General features: G+C 35.7%; 1 protein-coding gene across 1 annotated transcript in view; it reads right to left on the reverse strand.

The window, feature by feature from the left end:
- The window catches only part of LOC145664200 (1,5-anhydro-D-fructose reductase-like), a 75,945-nt gene that overhangs the window by 12,436 nt on the left and 39,790 nt on the right, over window positions 1-23,719 (reverse strand). Inside the window, exon 5 of the mRNA XM_081730641.1 lies at window positions 5,307-5,469. Within this exon, the coding sequence (XP_081586767.1) occupies window positions 5,307-5,469 (163 nt within the window). The remainder of the gene's footprint in view (window positions 1-5,306; window positions 5,470-23,719) is intronic.

Below are 23,719 nucleotides of genomic sequence, written 5' to 3' on the forward strand. Positions count from 1 at the left end.
CGTGAAGGGCTAAATGGCCTTAGATGCCGAAAGCCTAGAAATCTAAATCCTAAATTTTTTAGACATCACAACAATTGCATTCCCTAAGAAAAAGCAGGCAAAGAAATGCAGTGATCATAGAATCATTAGCTTCATTTCCCACACTGAAAAAGTTATAGAGCGCATGCTGAATAGGCGGCTGGGAAGTAAGAAAGAAGAGATATTGAAGGAAGATCAATTTGGATTCCGGAAAAGAAATGTACAGGAGACAATGTTGGGTTGATGAGAATTAGATATATCAGAACGATTTCTTGTCATCGACTGGCAAAAAGGTTTCGACTGGGTCAAATGGATTACACTTCCGATGATATTTACAGAAATCGGGGTCAACTGGAGGATCGTCGTCTCATTTGCAACCTGTACGCAGAACAAAGAGTGAAGTTACTTTTGAATAAAAGAGAAAACAATAGTATAGAAACTGAGAGAGAAGTCAGACGAAAATGTAGTATGACATCCCAATTATTCAATATTTCCAGAGAATGCTTAATGAAGGAAGTATTAATGAAGGTTGAAGATTCCAAAATAGGAAGGTAGATCATTAACAAAGTCAGGTTTGCGGATGGCACAGTTATTATAACAAAAACTAATGAAGAACTACAGACGATGGATAAAATAATCTGCTCTGGGAAACAATATGGAATGGAAATCAACATCGAAAAGTCGGAATTCTTAGGTATATTCCGTGGAAACATGTCCTTATAGATCAGAGTAGGACAAAGAAAGCTCGAAGAGTTTTACTTAAAAAAGAAATAATGTATAAATAAAATAAATAATCTGATGATATTTCTGTATGATGTTCCCTTTCCTTGAGACTACAGGCTATGCTGAATGTATCACTGACTAGTGACACCGAACCTACTGGGCATGTATGGACTCGTTATCAATAGTCACTGACACACTCACCCAGCCAATCATCTATGGAAAATAGAACTCAAATCTTGCCCGAAAATGTAAAGATTCCAGAGTCTCTTCCATTTCAACTCACAGTCCGGTATCCAGGTCTGCAGTTCATTATCCACATCCCATCACGAAATAGGTTGTGAACCACGACTACAGACACAGGACATCGACCTACGAGTGGAGCTGGCAATGAGCACAATGAAGATCTTAATGTTGTCTGTGAAAGCCCTAGCTGAATAAAAAAAATATTCTTACAAATCCCCAAAACAGAATTTTGTCGCGCAACTAAAAAAAAAAAAAAAAAAAAAAAAAAAAAAAAAAAAACCTGAGATTTTGATTTAAACCTGATAAAAATAAGAAAATTTCTGCAGACTCGGTTGTTTCCAACCCCGGTCACACTAAGGAAAGTCTCTTCCCTCAATTCACAGCTATTTTCATTTTCCCATTAAAGTTATTCTGTACGTACTGCTCTTTGCTTTGATCATGCTTCATTTACATACCAAAACATAACTGTAACTCAAGATTTCTATTACTTAAAACTACAAGATAATTTTATTCTGTTCTTGAAAAGAAAGAGGTTTTCACGGCTAGTAAATTTTATTTGACATTCTTCATGTAAGTGGATTTGAACAAGAAAATTTTATAAAAAGGATCTTTACACATGCATGTTCTGACATACCCATCTGAATTGAGCTGAAAGAAACTAACATTAAAGATTTTCTAACTTTTCAGAGCCGAAACATTATTTACTTTTGTTTAGTTTTCACAAATATTCCTGAAATATTCATATTCATTTATATTCTCCACATTTATAAATATTCGCATCAGATCGACACAGAACAAATGAAAATCAACAACATATAAACACCTCATACTATTAAAACTTCACTACATAATGTTGTGGTTTGCTAATTTTTCCCTTTCTTTATCAATTTGGTGCTCTAAACCTTCTGTGCATTGAAATTGTGGCCGGCATAGAGGATTTTCGCTTTTCGCTACCTCTCTTGAGGCTCGGACCCACTGAACAAACTAGCACAGGTAAACACTCATAGAAAATATTGTCACAACTTAAACCTAAAATCCCTATCCTAACCTAGCTATACTATACTAACTTAACCTAAGAAAAAAAAATCATACACATATTCACAAAGCACCATTTTCATTCATGTATTTATGTTTATTTTACTACCACATTATGACCAAAGAAGTAGTGGCTATTTTCTTTAGTGTCGCTCTGAAATTCTAATTTCCTTTAAATTTACTAAAACATTTCTACTAGCATTCGTTAAAACTGTATATTTAAAACTTCCTCGATGGGTATCAGAGTAACATGACGGATATATAACCTATTGACGATAGTATCCTGCTATCGGTACGCAAATTTGATGTACCCCTGTACTAGACATTAGCCGTGACTTCTGACACACTTCCAAAATTACTATAACGTTTAGGATTCTTAAAAAAAAAAAAAAAAAAAAAAAAGAAAAACATCATGCCAAATTATAAATATTTCGAGCAGTACTATGTTTCCGAAAAACTGAACAATTTGGAGGTTGTAGGGAATCTAAACATTTCTTTCTTTTGGGGGAAAATGTGTGGGCTGTACACACATTTTCATAATATTATGACAATCGCTCTGTGTTGAGATAATCTAGCTTTCTTCTCCCCCCCCCCTTCCATTGAGTGAATTCACGATGTCACATTGTCCAGACCCATATGTGAGAGATGTTGGGGAAAACTTAATGCACTTAGCACATCATGTTAATATTTTTTTACACATGCACAAGAAAACCACACTACTAATGTTATGCCACAAAACATTGATTTCGAGGTTGGAATTCCTAAACAATTTCCTTTTGACTTTCCTAGTTACACTTACTTGATTATCCAACGATGAGCCGAAACTGATAAACCATAGTATTTTACCACAATATCTTTCCACCTGATTCTAAAAAGAATCATTTACGGTGGTCCCAAAAATTGACATAGCTGCGAGAGCTCCATACGGATTTTCCTTCTGCAAATCTGGCTTATTAACTCACCTCTTCTTCTCGTCACCACTCACCAAACTTAAGACCTGAGTCTTTGCCACCGTCTTATTAGACTTCTACAGCAATTCCTCGCTGTTCAAGAACGTATAATCTTTCTGGAAGCACCATTCCATACAAGTCCCACTGATACAAAACGAAGAACAATTCACAGTTTTAGAAATATTAGTTAATTTCACAATTTTTATACAGACGACGAACACTGCACGACCATATCCTATAATGGCTGAAGATGCAAGACAAGACGAAGAATAAATCACAGTTTTAAATAATTATTATAACAAATTGATACAGACGCCAAACACTGCACGTCCATATCCTATAATGGCTGTTGATGATGCAAGATAAAGAACAATGAGAAGATGATCCCTAATTGGAAGATAATCGTGACGTAACTATCGGATGATAGGCTTCTCTGCTGAGATTAAAGAAAACCGAAAAATCTCAACCACAGCTGTGATTGCGGAAGATCCAATCAGATAATTTACTCCGAAAACAAAGAGATGCACCAAGAAGAAATTATGGCTGACTTTCTTAATTTGGAATTTTGAAGAAAATTTACGAAATAAAAATTTTAGTTTTCTTTTGAAGATTCCCTATGTCGAAATATCTATAGAAATAAACTGAAAACCATAAAAATAGCTAAAATATAAACTTATTTTCTGAAATAATGTTATATATTTGGTTAAATACGCAAAATATACAAAATATAATTACTGATCATGTATTTGTCATTTAATACTCGTTGAAACAATTTACTTAACTCAAATTACGTAAAATTTGCGACCTACTTTTTATACTACGAAAAATTTAAACATGTTTTCTGACATTCTCAATAAAGTTAAAATTCCTTTCAATATACAAGGTGCCCAAAAGCACCGGGCCATGTTACGTTACGCAGAGCATAAGGTAACAAGAGTTCGATCATTTCAAATATCTGGGACGTCTTTTGACGAGAGACTGCACCAAAGAGATCGGGTCAAGAACTACCAGAGCCAAAGAACGCACTCAACAAGAAAAGATCACTCCTAACAAACAGGGTTAACATCGGATTAAAAAAGAAGCTGATCAAGTGCTATATATGGAGTATTTGATTGTATGGTTAGGAGATTTGGATATTATGGAAATTAGGGAAGACATATCAAGAGAGCTTCAAAATGTCGTGTTGGAGGAAGGTAGAAAAGACGAAATGGATGAAAAGTGTAACCAACAAAAATATTTTAAAAAGGTAGGAGAAAACAGGGTACTTCTAGCCAGCAACCTTTGTAGGAAGGCCAACTGGATTGGACATATCTTGCAAAGAAATTGTCTTTATAACGCCAAAGATAGAAGAAAATTACTTTGTAGGAAGAAAAACATAACTGATGGAAGAAAAAGTAGAAGAAAATGTTGTAAATCAAAATAGAAGCCTGAAGATCAAGAAACGTGGAAAAAAAACATTCCCAGACTCGAACCGTAAATAAAGTACAAGTATTCGATATATAAGTGCAGTTTGTCGGTATATATTTTCTTCAGGAAGTGTTCTCTCTATCTTTGGTTTCAGGTTAAAATCCACAATTCATTGAATTTTGCTGAAAATAACTTTTCAACTTTTTTCTAGATAGTTCACAAATCAGACATTAGATACAGACATACATAGAAGTGGATAGATAGCATCATACCAATGTAAAACTCGATATCATAACAAAATAGTGTTTTTTCGTCTTACACGTAATTAAACTTCGTCGAGAAACGCACTATTGAATCTCCAATATTGCACGTTGCATCTCACTTTTAATCAATATTAAAATGAAATGAGATGGGGAATTACTCGTAGAAAAACTGTTCACCACTGATTTTGTGCAATCAAGGATGTTTAAATTGTATTCTTAAACACTGTTTTCTTACATACTCTACACGTCTGATACGGTGAAAGCTATATACAAACTATTGAAATTCAATTCTTTTCATATATGAAATTAAGCTACCAGCTATTTAGATGGTCTAATCTTTGATCCCTTTATTCAGCATAAAAATACTTTAACTATGCAAACGCCGACTGCTCTCACACAAATTGGATTGAGTACGTTCATCGTATTTTTGCTGATTGCACGAACATACTAGACGCGTAATAAATCGTTTTAAGCTATGATATCACCTTGCAAGAGACACAATACGTATCCATTATACAAGTCTTATGTACAAACGATTTACATGAATTTAAAAATCAGGCTGACTTGTAAGAGTGAGGAAAATACCATCGGAACTAATCTACTAAATCAATCGGATCTAACGAACTGGTCTGTGTGTAGTGGACTATAGATTATAAACTTTATTTACCTGAAAATTTTCCCTTATTCTATCTGGACTTTTACTCTTAGGAATTACTATGATGTTGTTCTGAATAAGGTGTCGTAGAAGTACTTGAGCTGCCGTTTTCCCATGTTGTTTGGCTATCGTTGTGACAACGGGGTCTTCAAGAACGGGTGGGGCAAGAACATCCCTTGTAAGGAAGAAAATAAATTAGTACTTAAAATTTATTCAAACGAGCGAGAGTTTCTAATTAATAAAAACAAAAACTATATTACAATATAAACTCAACCAATATACAATACCACTAATTATTAATATTAGTAGGTGAAAGAAAGTCTTTCATGAGTCTACTTTCAAAAATTCTTCTTTCCGTTTGTTGTAAATTGAGGCTATTCAATTATTCATCAATGGTTACTTACTTTTGATACAAAAATTTGACTGGATATTTTATTCTACTAATGATTTTATATGGTTTCCCCCCCCCCCAAAAACAGTAGCATTGCAATAACTCATTGGATGAGGCAGCTAAAGTTTATACGAAGGTGATTCAGAAAATAATGCCTCCAAGCCCACTACTTGGCCAATAGTACTGCAAACATTCTGAATTGTTTATAATGAACGCACTGATGTTTAAGCTATAGAATGCCACTTGTTTCATTTTCTTATCTCTTCTCGTTCCAGAATAATGGAGCAATCCGTGGCATCCGGTGGTGACGTCCGGTTGAAACAGCGGGGTGTCATTGAATTTCTGACTGCGGAAGGTTGTGCACCCAAGAACATTCATCGCCGGTGACAAGTCGTGGATACGCCATTACGACCCGGAAACGAAGCATCAGTCGATGAAGTATCGTCACACTCCTCTCGGCCAAAAAAATTCAAAGTTGTCCCATCTCCTGGGGAAGTGTTGTTGACATTTGTCTCATTCTGCTTATAGTCCGGATCTTGCGCCCTGCGGCTTTAGGCTCTTCCTCAAACTCAAGAATAATCTTAAGGGCCAACGCTACGGTTGTGACGCGGAGGTAGAAGCAGCAGTTTAGCAACGGTGTCGCCAGCAGCCACCACAATTCTTTCCATCTTGTTTCGCGTTGCGTTGGCGGGGACTATGTTGAAAAATAATGCCATCATTTGTAGCTGCCATTGCAAGCTTTTCACTGTATCGGTACTGTCTGTCAAACACAAATAAAGGTATCACCTTGGAGGTATTACTTTCTGAATCACACTCGTATATACACAGTATAAATTATTTCATTTTCACACAAGACAATGAGCATGACACAATATTAAAAAAAAAAAAAAAAAAGTGTTCGGCAGAGAGATGGAAAAACGAAATCGAAGTCTCACGTATGTCGGATAGTCTTTTATAAATATCTGATTTGTGAAACCTCAAATAAGCAGATAGTTCGTAGCAATGATCTTTACAGACATGACCAAATATATTTCGACATTTTATTTTCAAGCAGTATTTGCGTTACTGTTAGAAGTGTATGTGTCATTGTTAGGAATATGACTTTCACCGTTAGGAGAACACAAACTACAACATGTACAATCCACTACGTATAAATGTATTTTTTTTTTTACATATACTGTACATAAATAAATGAACAAGATTTTCTATTCAGAATAAAAATATCCAGGTAATATTGGCAACAAACATGTATACTTTTTGAAGCTACAAAAATTAGTTTCTTTGGATTTTCTCAGATACTAATAAGCTTGATCATATCTGTCAACTGGTATAATTTATTTTCGTTAAACAACACTTAACGATTTAATTAAAATTTTGGGCTAAATCTCATTGAATTGTCATGTTGTTAGCGTCCTAATGACGAGTTTAGTAAGAGTAAACTTTTAGCGTCATTTTCACCTTAATATGTGACCTGGTTCTCGTACAGCTTTTTTTTAAAAAGGTTTTCAAACAAATTTCGTTTGACTTGATTTTCTCAAAAACTACACATGAGCCACTCATATCATTTTAATAAGTAAGATTTATTGATTGGGATATGTCCCATGTTTGGACCTATTTTTTATTTATTTATTAAAAGGTAATAACATAGTAGAATTTATTTTAATCTGAACGAGTAGAAAGAACTGCTAAGGAAACGGAAAACTGACATTCGAATCTCCGCCACCTTCGTTAGTCAATCACTGTTCTGTTCTACTGGTTAGTAAGTGTTTTTTTTTCTTTTTTTTTTTTTTCGTTTCCACACGAAAATGTGGAACAATTGTTCTGTTTCCTACTGTTATTATCACCCAAATGTCGTCAAATCAGAAAGCTGGATTCAACTCCCTTACCAGATCAACGATTAGCTTTGTCTTTTTCTTCTACATGTATACCTTCTGAAAGTTAACACGTGAGCCTTCTATGAGCGTGGTCCTGAATTTGATCCCTGTATGAGAACTTGCTTGATTTGGATTAAATTTCTAAACAGTTAGCCCGTCTCAGATAGCCTCGGCGCGGCGCTGAAAAGTCGCGTGTCAATTATTCATATTTCTGGCCACAAATAACAATTAAACTCCCAATTATCACTCATTTTCGTTATTCTTGTTTCTAAACAGCAGTAAATGAGCATAAAATTATAACTTAAAAATGTAAATTTGATTATTGTCATTGTCGGTGGTAAATTTTTTTTTAAGAGAAAATGTGTGGTTGCGCAACCCCTAACACCAATATTTGCTGTTATATGAGAGAAAAAAATGTTAATTTGGAATGACTAATACAAACAAATGGGTATGAAATATTTGCTACTAGAAAGTTAGAAGTTAATACTTAAAAATGTGTCCCCATCCCACACCTTAAAATCTTTTATAAAATTGGCTACACAAACACTGCAAATTTTTAAACAGATATTTAGTTGGTTGTTAGTTGATTTGGAGTTGATCGAACCGTATACCTACAACTTAATGTAGGATCCGAACATCATGGGTTCTCACTGGGAATCAAACCGGAACCTCCCGCGCCGAAGGCTATGTGTACGCTACCATATAGCCACGTACATTTTAAGTACAGATTCCATAATTTTCAAGCTATAGCTTTGGAGTTCATTTTCCGTCCTTTTCGTCCACTCTTAACTTAGAAAGGACGCATTTCCCATCCTATATTTACTGGATGAATTTTGCTTGTTTTGAGACGTCCGATATAATCACTCCAGCCAGGACCGTAACTTGTAGGGGACCAGGGAGCAACTGCCCCCAGAGAAGATCCAACCGTTGGAGGGGGGCTCATTTTAAGACAATTTTTTTTTACTCCATATACGATACGAACATGAAATTATAAATGAAGCATCAAACAGGTTCACTACATTACATAAAGCAGCACACAAAATAAATAAAACAAGAATGAGTCGTGGGCCCATTTCAGTAAAAAACGTCTGCTATTAGGGGCTCTAGAAATAATACTTATTCGTATGGCTTTGAGATTTGTCAATATTGTCCCCTGAATTAATTTGTTCTCTATGGAACGGGCCCAAAGGCGTAACTAACGGCCCCGCAGACCTAACCGTGCGGGAGGGCCCACAGGTTCCGGAGGCTCATGCAGAGTAAGATAAAAATGGAAAGGGGGCCCAAAAATTAGAAAAACAACTTTTCTAGGGGGCCCAAATACGCGTATTAATGCTTGCCCCCCCCCCCCCCGAGAAAATCTAAGTTACGGCGCTTGACTCCATCATTTTCATTGTGACTTTTTTTTTTATTATTACAGTACCTAGAATAACTCTCTCTCTCCGTTACGGAAAGATAATTTATGAAACTAACTAATGATTTTCTACATGTTTTGTAACTGAAGTTACGAACAATTTTAAGTTTTTTTTATTTAGCAGCAGAAGGAATTTTTCCCTTACAATAATTCTCGATAATTTTTTTTTTTAAATGATGGTATAGTATCTAAATTTGAACTCTAGAAAATATCTCTTAGGGTGAACATAAGTAGAGGACAACTGAGCTAATTATTAAAGCAAATGAAACACGAATTAATTTAAATTGTAAAAGAAGCATTTGAGGCCTTTCATGGTAATTTGGCCAATAAAACACATGCAGCAATATACATCATATTTAAAGATCATTAAATATAACACGTAGAAATCAATACGTGGAAATGAGATACGAACAATGAAACAGAAACATCACTGAACTTTCTAACAGTTTCATGATGAGTTTGCAATTCTCTATGTAACAATGTGTAACCATTGTTTGTTTGCTGTTAAATGTCCCTTTACTCTGCATGGTATAACACAGGAATGCAAATAACCACTTGCCCACTCGCCCGGGGCGAGTATTTAATATAATACCGAAGATAACTAAATGATCTCTATTGTGGGATGTGGGCTAGTAACATTTTTTTGCTTATTTGCATCACTCGTATAATAGCATCTGCTTGCATGGGCAGATATATTAGCATGCGAAACTTTTTCTATCTAAACGTTTTTACCGAATTAGAAATTTGGAACATTTTCCACTATTTTCGTATATTATATTGGAGTAAATTGTTGAGTATGCTAAAAATGCCTTCACCTAAATCATCGCTACGATAAATGAAAAATTGTACTTCTGAATGTCTGAATGGTTAACACGTTCGTTAGTGTGAAAAAATTCCAGATTAGATTACCGGTGTCAAATTTGGTTACATAAGAGATATCTTTAAAATTTAAGCTATCTCATTGCACTAATGCACACGACGAGTTAAAAAGTAAAAAATGAATGTATTTTTTATCTTTATCTGATAAAAGAATCGTGAATCATTGATTTCTTTTTAATCAACGATAGTAATTATCTTACGAAAATTTTGTTTTCCTATTCGTAATTTTAACATACCTTAGGCCTAACTGTTGTACACAAACTAATCTTCGTTATCTAAGAGGAGAACTGTTAATGGTGCAATACTGGGTACAGCGAAAGACACTTCTAAATGGTACAGCCATATGGAGGTTTACGGCTAAAGTGCTCCACCAGTTGAGTCCGAAGCATTTGCCGGGGAGTATGCAACCAAATTAGCTGTAAAGGAAGGCGGGTGGCATAAACGCCAGGCACTGAAAATTCCCGTACACTTGGGCGAAATTCCCACTATCGTCTACAGCATCATTTCTCCAAATGAAATGAATCTACTTCTTATGGCAAACATATTACTTGATATTTGTTCTATTTGTGGAGATAAGTTGAAACAAAAAATGAAGTCCAATCCTGTTGCTGTTGGAATGAACACTCTTTCTGTCGTTTGATCTGAAATGACTTTGCAGAGTCTGAATAAATATCCTGTCACTTCAGGAGGGTAGGAAGAGCGAATAGCCCCCCCCCTCCATCAGTGTGAAAACACATACATTTAATCAAATGCTTGGTGAGAGTGAGCCCATTGGTATAGCACTTTTATGGTATAGCACTTTTCAATCTTTGCTCCCAAGCCATCTTATGTCATAGCTGATGACCTTGGAAAACGAGAGATGCAAATATGATGAAAGAGAGATACAGTCACATGCGCAAATTTAGAATTTGAGACAAAATGATCGGATAGCATCCATATTTTGTCGAAATTTTTGATTTTGTAAGTAGACATGTAAAAGCTCACCCGAACCTGAGAGCATCCCACTACCAATTGTTGAATTCAAGTGGAGAACTCAGTTGAGAGTATCAGATGATTACAGAGGGGGAGAAACATCATCAGATATGGGAAACAAACAATGAAAAAAAAAATGGACTGGCCTGGGCAGGACTTGAACCACCAAAATCATCATTATGAAGCAAAGACTCTACTCACTCATCCACAGAGCCACACAAGAAGGTAGGCAGCCATAAGTCAGACATAGAACGTTTGTTACTTACGAAACGTTTATTTCTAAGGGGGAAAGCTAAGCAAATTCCCCGTGTCTAAAGCGTTTTTACAGTCCTTTGCACCCTTTAAAAACAAACCGCGTAACTTGACGTTGTATCACTGCGGGCAAGACTGCTGATTGGTGAAGAGGAAATTGTTTACTCTGTTTCCCGCAATATTTCTGCTGCAGCACGTGCATGCATATATTTCTGCCACTGGGATGTGCATTACTCGTCTCACTCTCACACAATTGCAGCGATATGGGGCAAAATACCCAATACTATATAATCCTCCCTCCTTTAAGAACAACTGAACATTGTTATTTTTGTCCAAATTGTGATTACAGATAAAACTACAATAAATTGTAAAATGAAATGAAATCTTTGAGTTTTACGTCCCACGGTTATGCCGGTTAGGCTAAAGGAGACGGCGATAATGAGAGATGAGTGAAATGGTGGAATGAATAAAGTGGGAGGAAACGGGAGAACCCCGATAAAACCCACGAGCACGGTGTTTGTCCACCACAAAGTTCACTTGGCGGGGGCTGGGATCGAACCCGCGACCCCAAGCACCAGAGGTGAACGTTCTACCACTGAGCCACCGCGCCCCCAACAATAAATTGTGTCAAATTATCAACGATAAAGAGATGGCTCTGGTATGTAACAGCAAGCATATTTATCATCATGGGAGATTATTTCTTTTTCATCTATTACCTAAATCATTACGCCGCATATCCATGAAAACAGATGGTACTTTTCCTACTTAAGTTCAATTTCTTGATGCGCTTTCTTACATTATATAGCATGCGAACATACAAATAGTAACTTCAGTACTACAAAGTAAATAAATAATGTATATATACTATTTTATGAGAACACGAAAATTAGCTACTTAAAGTCTTAATTTTCTTCAAGTGAATTGAACAACGTTGATATCGTTTGATAAACTATTTGCTTTTCTTCTGCACTTACGGGTTTGCCTTGTTTATGTTTAACAAAATAATTCGATCCCATATAGATTTCGATCCCATATAGATACACACTTTGAGTCGGATCCTAAATGTTCTTACTATGTCTTAACAATACATTAATTACCATAATATATTGCATTTGTCGATTACTATTTGCCAGAGATGGAGTGGGTCAGTGGGTCAAGTGGGTCAAGTTTTCTGAGTGGGTCAGTGGGTCGTGGGTCAACAGCGTGTGACCCACCACCCACCGTGACCCACTGCGACCCACCATCCACCGGGACCCACTGCGACCCACTACCCACCGTGACCCACTGCGACCCACCACCCACCATGACCCACTGCGACCCACCGACTCAGTATGATCTACCGACCCTCTCTGCTCACTGCATTGTAGACAGTATCTTCTGAAGACTGGTAAATTTGTCTTCGTTTTACTTTCAAGATCTTCATTTCCCATCCTTTTCCACTTGTTTCTGTCTACTTACCTGAGGTGAGTATATCTAAGTGAAAAAAGAACTTCAGACACTTTTGGATATTGTTATTTTTAATTGTAATAATAGCAATAGGACTTATACTACTACAGTGAAACCTCTGAATAACGGACACCAATGGGACATGAATTTTTGTCCGCTATTGGGAGGTGTCCGTTACAGAGAGGTTATAAAAATTTAATTTCTCACAATGGTAATTGTATGCAGTAATATACAGTAAATGCATATGTATGAGCGTAGATACGTAAAATTCAATATGAAAATATTCTATTTAGTACGCATTTGAATTACTGGGAGGGATGAAGGAGAAATACAATCCTGTTAAATGATATTATTACTGGAGAATGTGTTAATATATTCGTTCTTTGGATGAAAAGGCAAGTTATTGGAAGTGCATATGTTTATTGACCCAGTCCCAATCCCAAAGAATATCCTCTTAGTGAAAGTGAAAAGAAAGCCGGGAAAACCCCAAACCCAGACTTGTTCCAGTGTCGTAAGTAAAAGAAAAATGTTACTTTTCCAAAAAAGTAAGAGAGGAAACATTGCTCGTTGAAAATGTTATTGTAAAAAAAACATTATTTTGTTATTTAAGAAACTGTCGGGAAAGATGCAAGGCCCAGATGAAAAAGGGCTATAGAGGTGTCCGTTATTGAGAGGTGTCCGTTAAGGGAGGTTTCACTGTACTTGGCTTTCGAGATCTCTGAGTTTTTAGAGGAGCTAACTACTGGAAAAAATATTTTTTGAATCACTGTAATATATAAATTATTATATAAAAAAATTGAATGTAACTATGTTGCCTGATCATCACGGTCAAATTGCAAAGTCAAATGAAATTACTTTTGGTATATAGTTAGGCCTTAATCCAAACTGGGATGTTATATTGCTTTCATTATAATGCATGATATCCTAAGGAGGTAGTGAGGATTCGAATTTTTGTGGGAAAAAAAATGAGTATCTCGCACGCCGTTAAGTTACGGAGCTGAGATTCAGTGTATTAATTGTTTACTGAAAATAAACAGAATGTGTAATAGAATTTTTTAAAATTCTCCTTTATGTGAGGGGGGGGGGCACTTTCTATATATGGAAAATTGTTAGTGAGTTGGTTTGTAAAAATAATCGAAAACGATCGGTTATTTAAGTAAAAAAAAAAAAAACAGAAACAAAAAATACAGTGCTTGGCTTCATATATACATTGCTTTCTACTATAATAATTGCTGAAGTTTATGTTTATTATATGGAGCGCTTACAGCACAGGGCAATCAACCCAAACTTTGTGACTAAAATAGGCATAAAATTTGTACTGTAAGCTTAATTACACGAAAATTTTAAGTTTGTATTGTACGCATAATTATATGGAAAATTTTACACTTTTTTTCCTTTACGTTGGTCTACTTACCTTGATTTCGAACTTTCAAATTTCATCCTTTTTTCCACTGAAAAGTATTGATAATTCAACAAGGAAATAATTATACTATGATAATTTAATTTAAATTCATCGTAATTTGGCACATGGCAAACAACAGTGTAGTAATTGAAGGGGAAGAAGGAGGGAAATTCCCATTCACCTCTGAACACTCCAGGAACCTCGGTTCCCTTTCGCTTTCTAGACGGGGGAGGGAACTTGGTAATGGCATCAAACCTTCATGTGTAATTGCAAAAATTAAATTTATAAACAAGTAAGAAATCATCAATTTATCAGGCTTTAATTGATAATTTATTCACAAGATTCCCTATCGAAGGCATGGTAGATGAAGTTTCTGTTCTCCATGAGTCAACATAGCCAACTGACATGGTCGATATGGAAAAGATGTTGTATGATGATAGAGAAATTATACTTCTTGCTGAATATTTAAAAACTGACCAAGAAAAATCGTTATCATACTTAAGTCTAAGAAGCAGATTGTCGATGAGGAGTTGCAGAAATCGGGTAGAAGTATTATCAATTTCCACGACAGAGTGCGAACGGGGATTTCCCCTTATGAATTTACAGATGACTGATATTAGAAATAGACTAAGTGCTCAAACGTTGTCTAACTTGTTGTTCATCAATGTTAATGGCCCACCGCTAGACAAGCTCAAAGTACACGAGTTAGTTATTTGTTGGCTGAAGGATGGACATCATTCCGCTGCGGATGATTTACCACGAAAAAGTTACCAGCAGGAAATAACCCCGATTTCAGGTTTGTTTTAAGGTGGAAAATTACGAGTTATGGAAAATGTATGTTACTAATAGCTTATTTGTGTTATTCAACTTTGTACCTATTTTTTTTAGCAAGTCTCTTCTATGCTTTAGGAGGTAAACTACTTTGAATAAATATTCATAATAATTGCAATTATGCATATTTGTAACTTAAATTTAACGTGGTGATTCTATTATCAATATTATAACACAATCTCTTGTAAGTTGTGTCTGTGGTCAAGCGGGTTTAGTACTGCTCAGTGGCGTATTTAGGGGGTGGCTTCCGGGCTTAAGCCCCCCGAAATCTTACTTAGTACAGTAAAATAAATGAAATATCTTGCAGAATTTTCACATTTCCAGGCAAAGCCCCCCCCCCGAAAGTTAGGAAAGCCCCTCCCGAAACAAAATCGTAAATACGCCACTGGTACTGCTACTAACATTTCTGAAACGAAGGGCGACGGTTCGAGCCTCCGTGACGAAAGTTAAAGTTTCTCTTCCTATTTTTTTAAATATATGAGAACTTTTTTATAAATATAAATTTCTACTGTGAAGTGATTGGAAACACATTATCCGACAAACTGTCACTTTGTAAATCCCTGTCCCATTTACTAGCCCGCCATGTCCATAATTAATATACGAAAACGCTAAAAGTGAGAATATGAACACAGTTGAATACCTAATACCACACGTCCAAAATGAAAATTATTCATATATATATTTCGGGGGGCTTTGCTAACTTTATTCTTGGAAATGTGAACATTCTACAAGATACTTCATTCACTTTACAATATTTTATTTGAATAAACATAAAAATTCGGTGGGGGGGATCAAGACCGGAAGACCCATAAGATACACCTATATATATATATATATATATATATATATATATATATTGTATTTTTTTGCATTACAAAAACTTAGGGTACCTCATAATCTGGATTCTTATAAAGCAATTTGAACAATTATTTAGAAAATATGTACTGCTTAAAATCGTATTAAATCGCAATGCCAGTAATCTGTAATATCTTACATTTTTATTTATTTACATTGAACTAGCAGCGTTCACCCCGCTTCGCTGCGGTCACCCCGGAACGCAATAAACTTTGTTACTTAGATAATTTTTACTTTTTCGCTTTCAAGTGATATGATAAAAACCATAGAAGATTGCAGTAAATCTTAACATTATATCGCCTGTCATTTATGTTAACCCGCCCCGCTTCGCTGCGGTCATCCCGGTGCTGGCATATTGTAAAAGTGTCTGTAAAAATAAGCAAATCAATTAAAAAATTTTAAACAGAAGATTCAAGCTATTTTCCGCTGTATATCGCCTGTCATTTATGTTAACCCGCCGAGTGACACGGTCATGCGGGTTGCATATAAATACGTTTATTTTTACCTATGATGAACTAATAACAAAGGATTTGTACGTTATGGACACTTGAATGGTCAATTATCTCAAGACACTGGTAATTAAAAATTAAAGTGATATGATAAAAACCATCTAGGGTCCAAATCCTAATAACCCCCCAAAAATGAAAGAAATTGGTTCAGCCGTATTAGCGTGATGAGCGGACAAAGGATTTTGTACGTTCTCTTTTATATATATAGATGTGTACTTGTTTTATACTGTATAGCATGGATATTAGCTGCTACATAAGAAAATTATCTATAATTGAATTTAAGTAGGAAATCGATATAGTTATTATAAGAAGAAGCTTGTGAAAATGAAGTGTATAATAATGGTTGTATCTGAAATAGATGTTGCGTAATGGTGTAGTTGGTTACCCCGCCAGCTTTGGAATACTGGGTTCTTCAAACTGTCCATCCTTAGGGATGCACAGAGTCGGGTCGAGACAGAATTTTCCTGACAAAATTCGAGTCGAGACACAGCTCTTCCAATAGAAAAATATACATTTTTCGAGTCGAGACATCACTTTTACAGCATATTGTCGAGACGAGACAGCCTCAAATCTTGTCTCGTGCGCATCCCTATCCATCCTACCTAGATAAAATCAATTTTGGATACGAATATTCAATTTCTTTTAACGATAATTGTAATCTACGATAGAGATTGAAGTAAGATATTGGCTTAAACTGCTTTATTACCCACTTAACCTTCGTATACTGCAATTATATCTAAGTTTGGCATAAATATTTATTATTATTAAAATGTAAACACTAAAGAATATATATTAACACACAATGAGGAAGAGCTCAATGCTCGTAGTAATTAACAAATTGGTTGCATATTTATTTAAAATTAACTTTCGTGCAATCTAAATCATCATTATTAGAAAGAAAGTAAGAGAACCGTTTTGTTAATTTGAACCTATTATAAGGGATTGAGGAATGTGTATGTAATTGAACAGAATATATGAAACTAAATGGAATGGCATGTAGAACTGAACTTGAAAGAGGATAGGATGTGTAAATGAAAAATTAAAGAAAGCAACTGTTAACAGCAGTAGTTACTATTTACAGCAGATGAGTGAAATCTACCCCCCCCCCCCCAAAAAAAAAAAACGTACAACAATTCTGAAACATAAAGGCGTCACATTTTCTTTGTTTCCTGACAAAATTGAAAAATGGATTTTGCATATTTTTCGTCTATACCCCTTCAATATAGTTAGCTAACAAACCAAGTACGATCAACTAACTAGACGTCACGTGAGTGAAATTTATATAGGAAGTTTCGATACAGCGTTCACCGAAGTGACGCAGACGTGGTGTTGAAGCTTCCGGTAGGTCCTATTTCGTAAGGATTTTAGGTTAGTGAGATTTCTTTATATGTATCAGAAAGCTCTTTAACTCCATACTAAAGGCGTGTCGTATGATTTATTCAAATAGTCAGGTATTCGGACAACCGTGAGCCCAATTTGTTTTGCTTCACTGCTCACAAGTTTAACTTGAAGTAAATTCTTACTTTTCCACGGAAACATAAACTGTTTGAATGCTCATTGTATTATGGGAGAAATGTATAATTGTGCAAGTAATAAAATTTTCATGGCCTTCTCCGAGATTCGATCCCTCGTCCTTTGGCTCAGCAGTTCAACACGTAGACCACTAGACTAATTGTCGTTGTGTAACAGGTCGCAGGAAAATCGGTTTCAACTGCACGAAGGAAATTGAGGGCATTGGTTATAAAGTTCTTAGTGCCACTTGCTGTATTTAGAAGATGAGGACAGCCTTAGGGAAATCACGTGTACTGATTGCAAGCACCTGGAAGATTTTGTCGTAGATTTTGAGAGCTCCAAATCAATACATTCAGTGAGTGAATTAGGAGTGCAATGATACTGGTAGTCTATTTTACTTTGATTGGTGTTTTTATAAAGATGGAGAACAAAAATATTTTACCGTTCGAACATTTGAAAGAATACTTTTTTCTTAAGAGCTGAGGATGATAGTGGACAGAATTTAAAAGTAAACAGTCTGAACTGCCCCGGCGGAAAATATTTATCAACAACTAGGGTGCCATAATTAACGATTTATAGTAAGGGGTTAATATGAAAAAACTGTGTTCTGATGAGCAGGCCTACTTTATTACTAGAAAATAGTTTGCTGATGGTATGTAATATTGGAGTTCTTTCAGATCAGTTTGCTTATCCTAGAGTCCCGTTGATTATAGAGTTTGAAATTAGCTTTAAAAAGCATGTATCGATTTTAGAGTTACTGGCAAGTTTTGATTCCTTCCCAGTTCATGTGTTCTCATTTTATTAGTTATAGTGTAATGTTTCTCTATATTCTGTATTTTTAATTTTGCATAACAACATTGTTATTATTATATAATTAGTTTAACAGAATAATAATAAGCAACCATTTTTTCTAACGCATAGGGATGAGCACGAGTCAAGTTAAAACTCTACTCGACTCGAATTCAAATTGAGTTTCGAGTCAAGTCAAAGGTAATAACCTCGAGTCGAGTTCCGAGCCGATTCAGTTTTTCGCGTCGAGTTTCGGGTTCAGTCAAGTTTGATAAATGGTTCGTTCGTTTTAACTAGTCTTGAAATCATGGCCTGATTACACTGGAAAACAAAAGCCATGAGAAATGAAAGCTAAACAGTAATATGGAATACTTTTAGTGTAGCTCACGAGATGGGACACTGCTCGCATCTCGTCTCGTCTCGATAGCGAAACCACAAGAGATTTTTCATAACAAGCTCAGCTCGGCTCGGCTCAACTGAGAAGATGGCTCGAGCCGGCTCACTTGGGGTGAACCATCAGCTCGAGCTGGCTTGGTAGGGATGAGCCATCTGCTCGGTTCGGCTCAACTGAGCCGAGGGCTCTAGCCGAGTCGTTGGGTGAGCTGTTGGCTCGGCTCACTTCTCGGTTCGGGTCGATAGTGAATGAGCTGTGAGCCGAGCTGGTCGAATCGTTGACAATTCTAAACCCGGAGCAGTTTTGAAGACATTTGGCCAGTGCCAGGGTTGAATTCAGGGGGTAGCCTGGGGGAATCTCCCCCCGAAGAAAATGCATTCCCCCCCGGAGAAACTCAAAGAATTTCAGTCACAAAATGTAGAAATTACTTCACATAATTATTTGCTTTCTTTCCGTGCACGTGCAGACGAAATCCAATCTCTCAATATACACATAAATGACGCAGACCCATTCTATATAAATATTAAACATGTAACATCTAAGATAGGATACCAAATAGCCAATAAAACTTGTATTTCTTAACGCTATGACCGAGTTTGGCAGAACATGAAATTGCCAACTGTTGAAGAAAGGTTTGTATTTTAGTAGGTACTATACTCTCGCCCTATATTGTATATTTGTAGGTAGCACTAGCACAGGTTGAGATAGGAAAGGAAAGATAGGGAAGATCTTTCGATCATTCCATATGATCTCTGATGTCAACAGACTTCAGTTCTTGAAAATGTACAGTTCTTGCATTATTTGAAATAGGGCACCTAAATCCCATTTCTCGCATCGGAAGTAACAGACATAAATGTGTTTTACGATTGTTAAAGTAAACATAGCCTACCTTTCTTTAATTAAAAATAATTAAGTTAAAGGGAGAGATTCAGAGGACGTCATTTAGAGGGATCAGGGAGGAACAGTTATCCCTCCTGGATTAGAGACTTATATAGAATTTATCAATATGATACTAGTATATAAGTGAAAGATCGCTATTGAAGGTGATGAAGATCCTGCTCAGAGCCGTGCCATGGGGGAGGGGCAAGCGGGGCGACGGCCCCGGGCGCCGAAGTAAGGGGTGTAAAATTCGGGAGGGAAAAAGAAAAGAGGGAAAGAAAAACAAAGAAATAAAACACATGTGCACATATTATATAAAATAAAAGAAAAAAAGTAATGAAAAGTGCTCAAAATCAAGGAAAAGCAGGGTTTACTTTTTAAAATTTTCTCACCTTTGCGGCTGGTCTCTCGACCTCACTCATATATACGGGGGTGCCGTCGTATACTCTCGCGCCAAGCGCTGATTTTCCACGACACGGCACTAATCCTACTGAAGATTTCGTAAACTAAACTATTGATGTGTATGCAGCGAAGAAACCAAGGCTAATATGCTTGATTTAGAATCATAAGTGTGAGAAAGAATGATAACTTTTTGTTAATATATTTTTGTGTGTGTTTGTTTTAGGACAAAAAATATTTGAGTTAATTTAAATCTTTTTAAAAACTTCTACATTAGTAACAAACAATAACTACTGAATATAGGAAATAATAACAAAAATAGCTACTGTAAATAGCAGTTAAAGTTTAGTCTAAAATATTTTTGTCAGTCTTTATTTAATGCTTTAGATGAAATCAAACGATTGTTTTTTCTTTTTTAATTATAATTTCACATTGAATATTTATCAGCAATTAGTCTCAATATTAGGTAAGATGTGTATGTGAATGGAATTGTTAAATATGCTGCTGCTTTCTTGCAAAAATACAGAAAAACAACCCCCCCCCCCGAGGAGTTGACATTCCTGCCCCGGGTGAAAATGTCTGAATTCAACACTGCCCTATAACTTTTAACAGTGTTTGGCTCGAGACCGAATACTAAACTTAGACCCTCAACCCAAATTCAGAAGCTAGTGAACAATGTCCTTGACTCCTAGACTTCACGACTACCGAGGTTCTCATTTAACTAGTTTCTTAGTTTTCAAATACAAACCGCCTATCTTTCATGTTTACATACAGAGTTGTTATAATTAATAATAATAATAATAATAATAATAATAATAATAATAATAATAATAATAATAATAATAATAATAATAATAATAATAATAATAATAATAATAACAACAACAACAACAACAATAATAATAATAATAATAATAATAATAATAATAATAATAATAAAGTTGTAGTAGTAGTAGTGTCATTGATAATAATTATATTGTGTATGTAATATACTTGAAGAAAGTACTCGAAAATACACATCGGATTTGGCTCGACTCGACTCCAATTCGAATCGAATTGGAGGAAATTTTTCGAGCCTAGTTCTCGGTTCGAACTCAAAGATGTCTGTTTCTAGTCGAATCGAGTTTCAAAGAAAATTTGCTCGAACTCACTTGTGTCCATCCCTACGAGTAACAACACAGTATGGCATTTTAACATTGTTACATTATATGAAAATGTTCATATATCGATAAATTTTTTCCGAAGAAACCTCGTGATCGATGTCGAGGTATAGGTCGCGGTCGCACCCTCGGTAGTGGCACAAACACAGTGCTTAGATACTGGCACTGTTCACTGGAACAAACACCCATGTGAATTTGAAACACATAGATTCTAATGGGTAGGATCATGCCGAAGATGTACGCTACATCGCGATCTAGAGGTCGACCGCGAAGGTGAATTAGTGATCACGATGATAAACAACCGAGTATGTTTTCACATCGATGTTCAGGGGAAGCATCGCTGTGCATTATGTTCTCTTTGGTTCTCCCTGAAGCGCTGCACGGAATAAAATCTTCATTTGTTGAAAATTTCGTCTGCAGAGGATTCTGCATGTCTATACTCGAGAGGTCTTGCTGCACTGTTAAATTTGATTATGAAAGACATATGAATAGAACATGTGAGGAATCCAGCAATATTGTATGAGAAACACAAACATCATAATAGACACGTTTTAAATAGAGAATGAAAGAAAATAGCAACTGAAATGTGATTGTCAGATAAGTTATTCATATTTATTTGAGAATTATACTGTAGGTTATTATTATATATAGCAGTGGCGGTTACAGGAAGGGGGTTTCTGGGCTGAAGTCCGTAAAGTGTGGAATTTCTACCGAAAAAAAAATTACTGTTAATTATATCTATGTTTAAAAGGTGTCTTCCCACTTGCGACACTCCTATTAGCGACAGGAACTGTTAACTGTCCTATGAGCGACCGATTCGATCTATTAACTTCCCTATGAGTCACCGATTCGTTCATACTGAGATAATGGAAGAAGATAAGGTTCTCTCTTTAACTTGTTTTATGTTAATGTGATTTAGAACCTAACAAAATGTATTATGAAAAATTTCGCTCTACTTGAATTTAATACATGAGAATGCTCTCATTATATTAACAATCTTTTATACGTTCTTCCTAATATATTTTTGAATTAATTTCTATGAATACATTGAGTCTATCAAGGGAAAAACTATCACAAAGAGATATGGGTGCCCGAAGAAAATTTTCTAGGGAGGGGCATCTCCATGGTTGCTGTATCACGTCTGCTATATCTGGTATTTAATATACGTGGTTTGCTATATTACGTATACATTTTTGTAAGCCAGGGGGGCGACCCCTGCCTTCCCATCGGGTGCCCATGGAAAAAAGGTGTTCACCATTTGAGGATATCAAAGAAATCTAAAAACACAGTGTATTCGAAGAAATTATTACACAAGTTACAAATCTCTCGCAGGACTTTACAGTACGTCTAGTTATAAGGAATTGTTTCAGATTGCTTCACGACAAGCTTTTATGTATAAGTCAAAACAAGGAAGGAAGGAAAGCAAATTAAGCAATTAGTTTACGTTTTCATAGCTTACAATAGGGGGGACGGTAGTTAAAAGAGTTTGTTTACCTTTTGGATTGTTTTACCTTTAGGAATATACTTTTCATGGAAATATCCCTGTTGTCTCGTTAAGTTATTTGATATGTTTTATGTCGAATCTAACTCAAAATTAAAATAAGTTTTATTTGCATTCACAGTAGAGGAAAAATATATTTGACGAACAGTATCACTAGCACGTACATATTTCATACCAAAGTTGTTCGGGCGCTAATAACGCCAGAGGCAAACATATTTTACGAGATGGAATCATATCATATTCCATCATCTCAATGTAAATGAATCGGTCGCTCATAGGACAGATAACAGTTCCTGTCGCTAATAGGACTGTCGCTTCTTGGACTAATTCGTTTAAAAACTTCACTCCTCTTCCCCAATTCCGACATTATTAAAAAAGGGTTTCTTCTAAATTCGTTACTGATATAAGGTAAAGAAATACCAGTAAAGACAGGCACATACCCATAGGGAGAAAATGTCGGATAATGAACCCCAAAGGTCACGTGAGCAGACTGGAATTGTCCTTATGAAGCATGCCACAGCAGAAAGTCTTTACATAGATTTTCAATTCAATTCCCATTGGCGTAACTAGGATATTTTCTTAGGGGGGGGCATGGTCCATTTGTTCTGAAAAATTAGAAGAATCTTTTAGAAGACCTTGTTATGATGTTATATATGGTCTTTCTTACCCCGCACTCATTATCAACACAAAGTTATTTAGTTCTAACACAACACTGTCGTGTAACATTTCAGTGAAAATTTATTTTTCAGAAATTTGCTAAAAAATATTCCCTATATTCTGATGCTACTATATAACTACCTAAAATCTAATTATGGAAACTCATAATGTTCTATTACTATTTTACTCGAGCAATTCTGAGCGAAAATACATTATTCGTAAACGTTAACTGTCATGCTCTCAGTTTACTCTTACACAGGGGTAAAAGTGGGTCTGAAAAGATAGGGGGACGAATGACCTCACGCCGTCTCC

This window comes from Thermobia domestica, chromosome 11 (assembly GCF_964235325.1).
Source record: "Thermobia domestica chromosome 11, izTheDome1.hap1.1, whole genome shotgun sequence".
Classification (NCBI taxonomy): Eukaryota; Metazoa; Arthropoda; class Insecta; order Zygentoma; family Lepismatidae; genus Thermobia; species Thermobia domestica.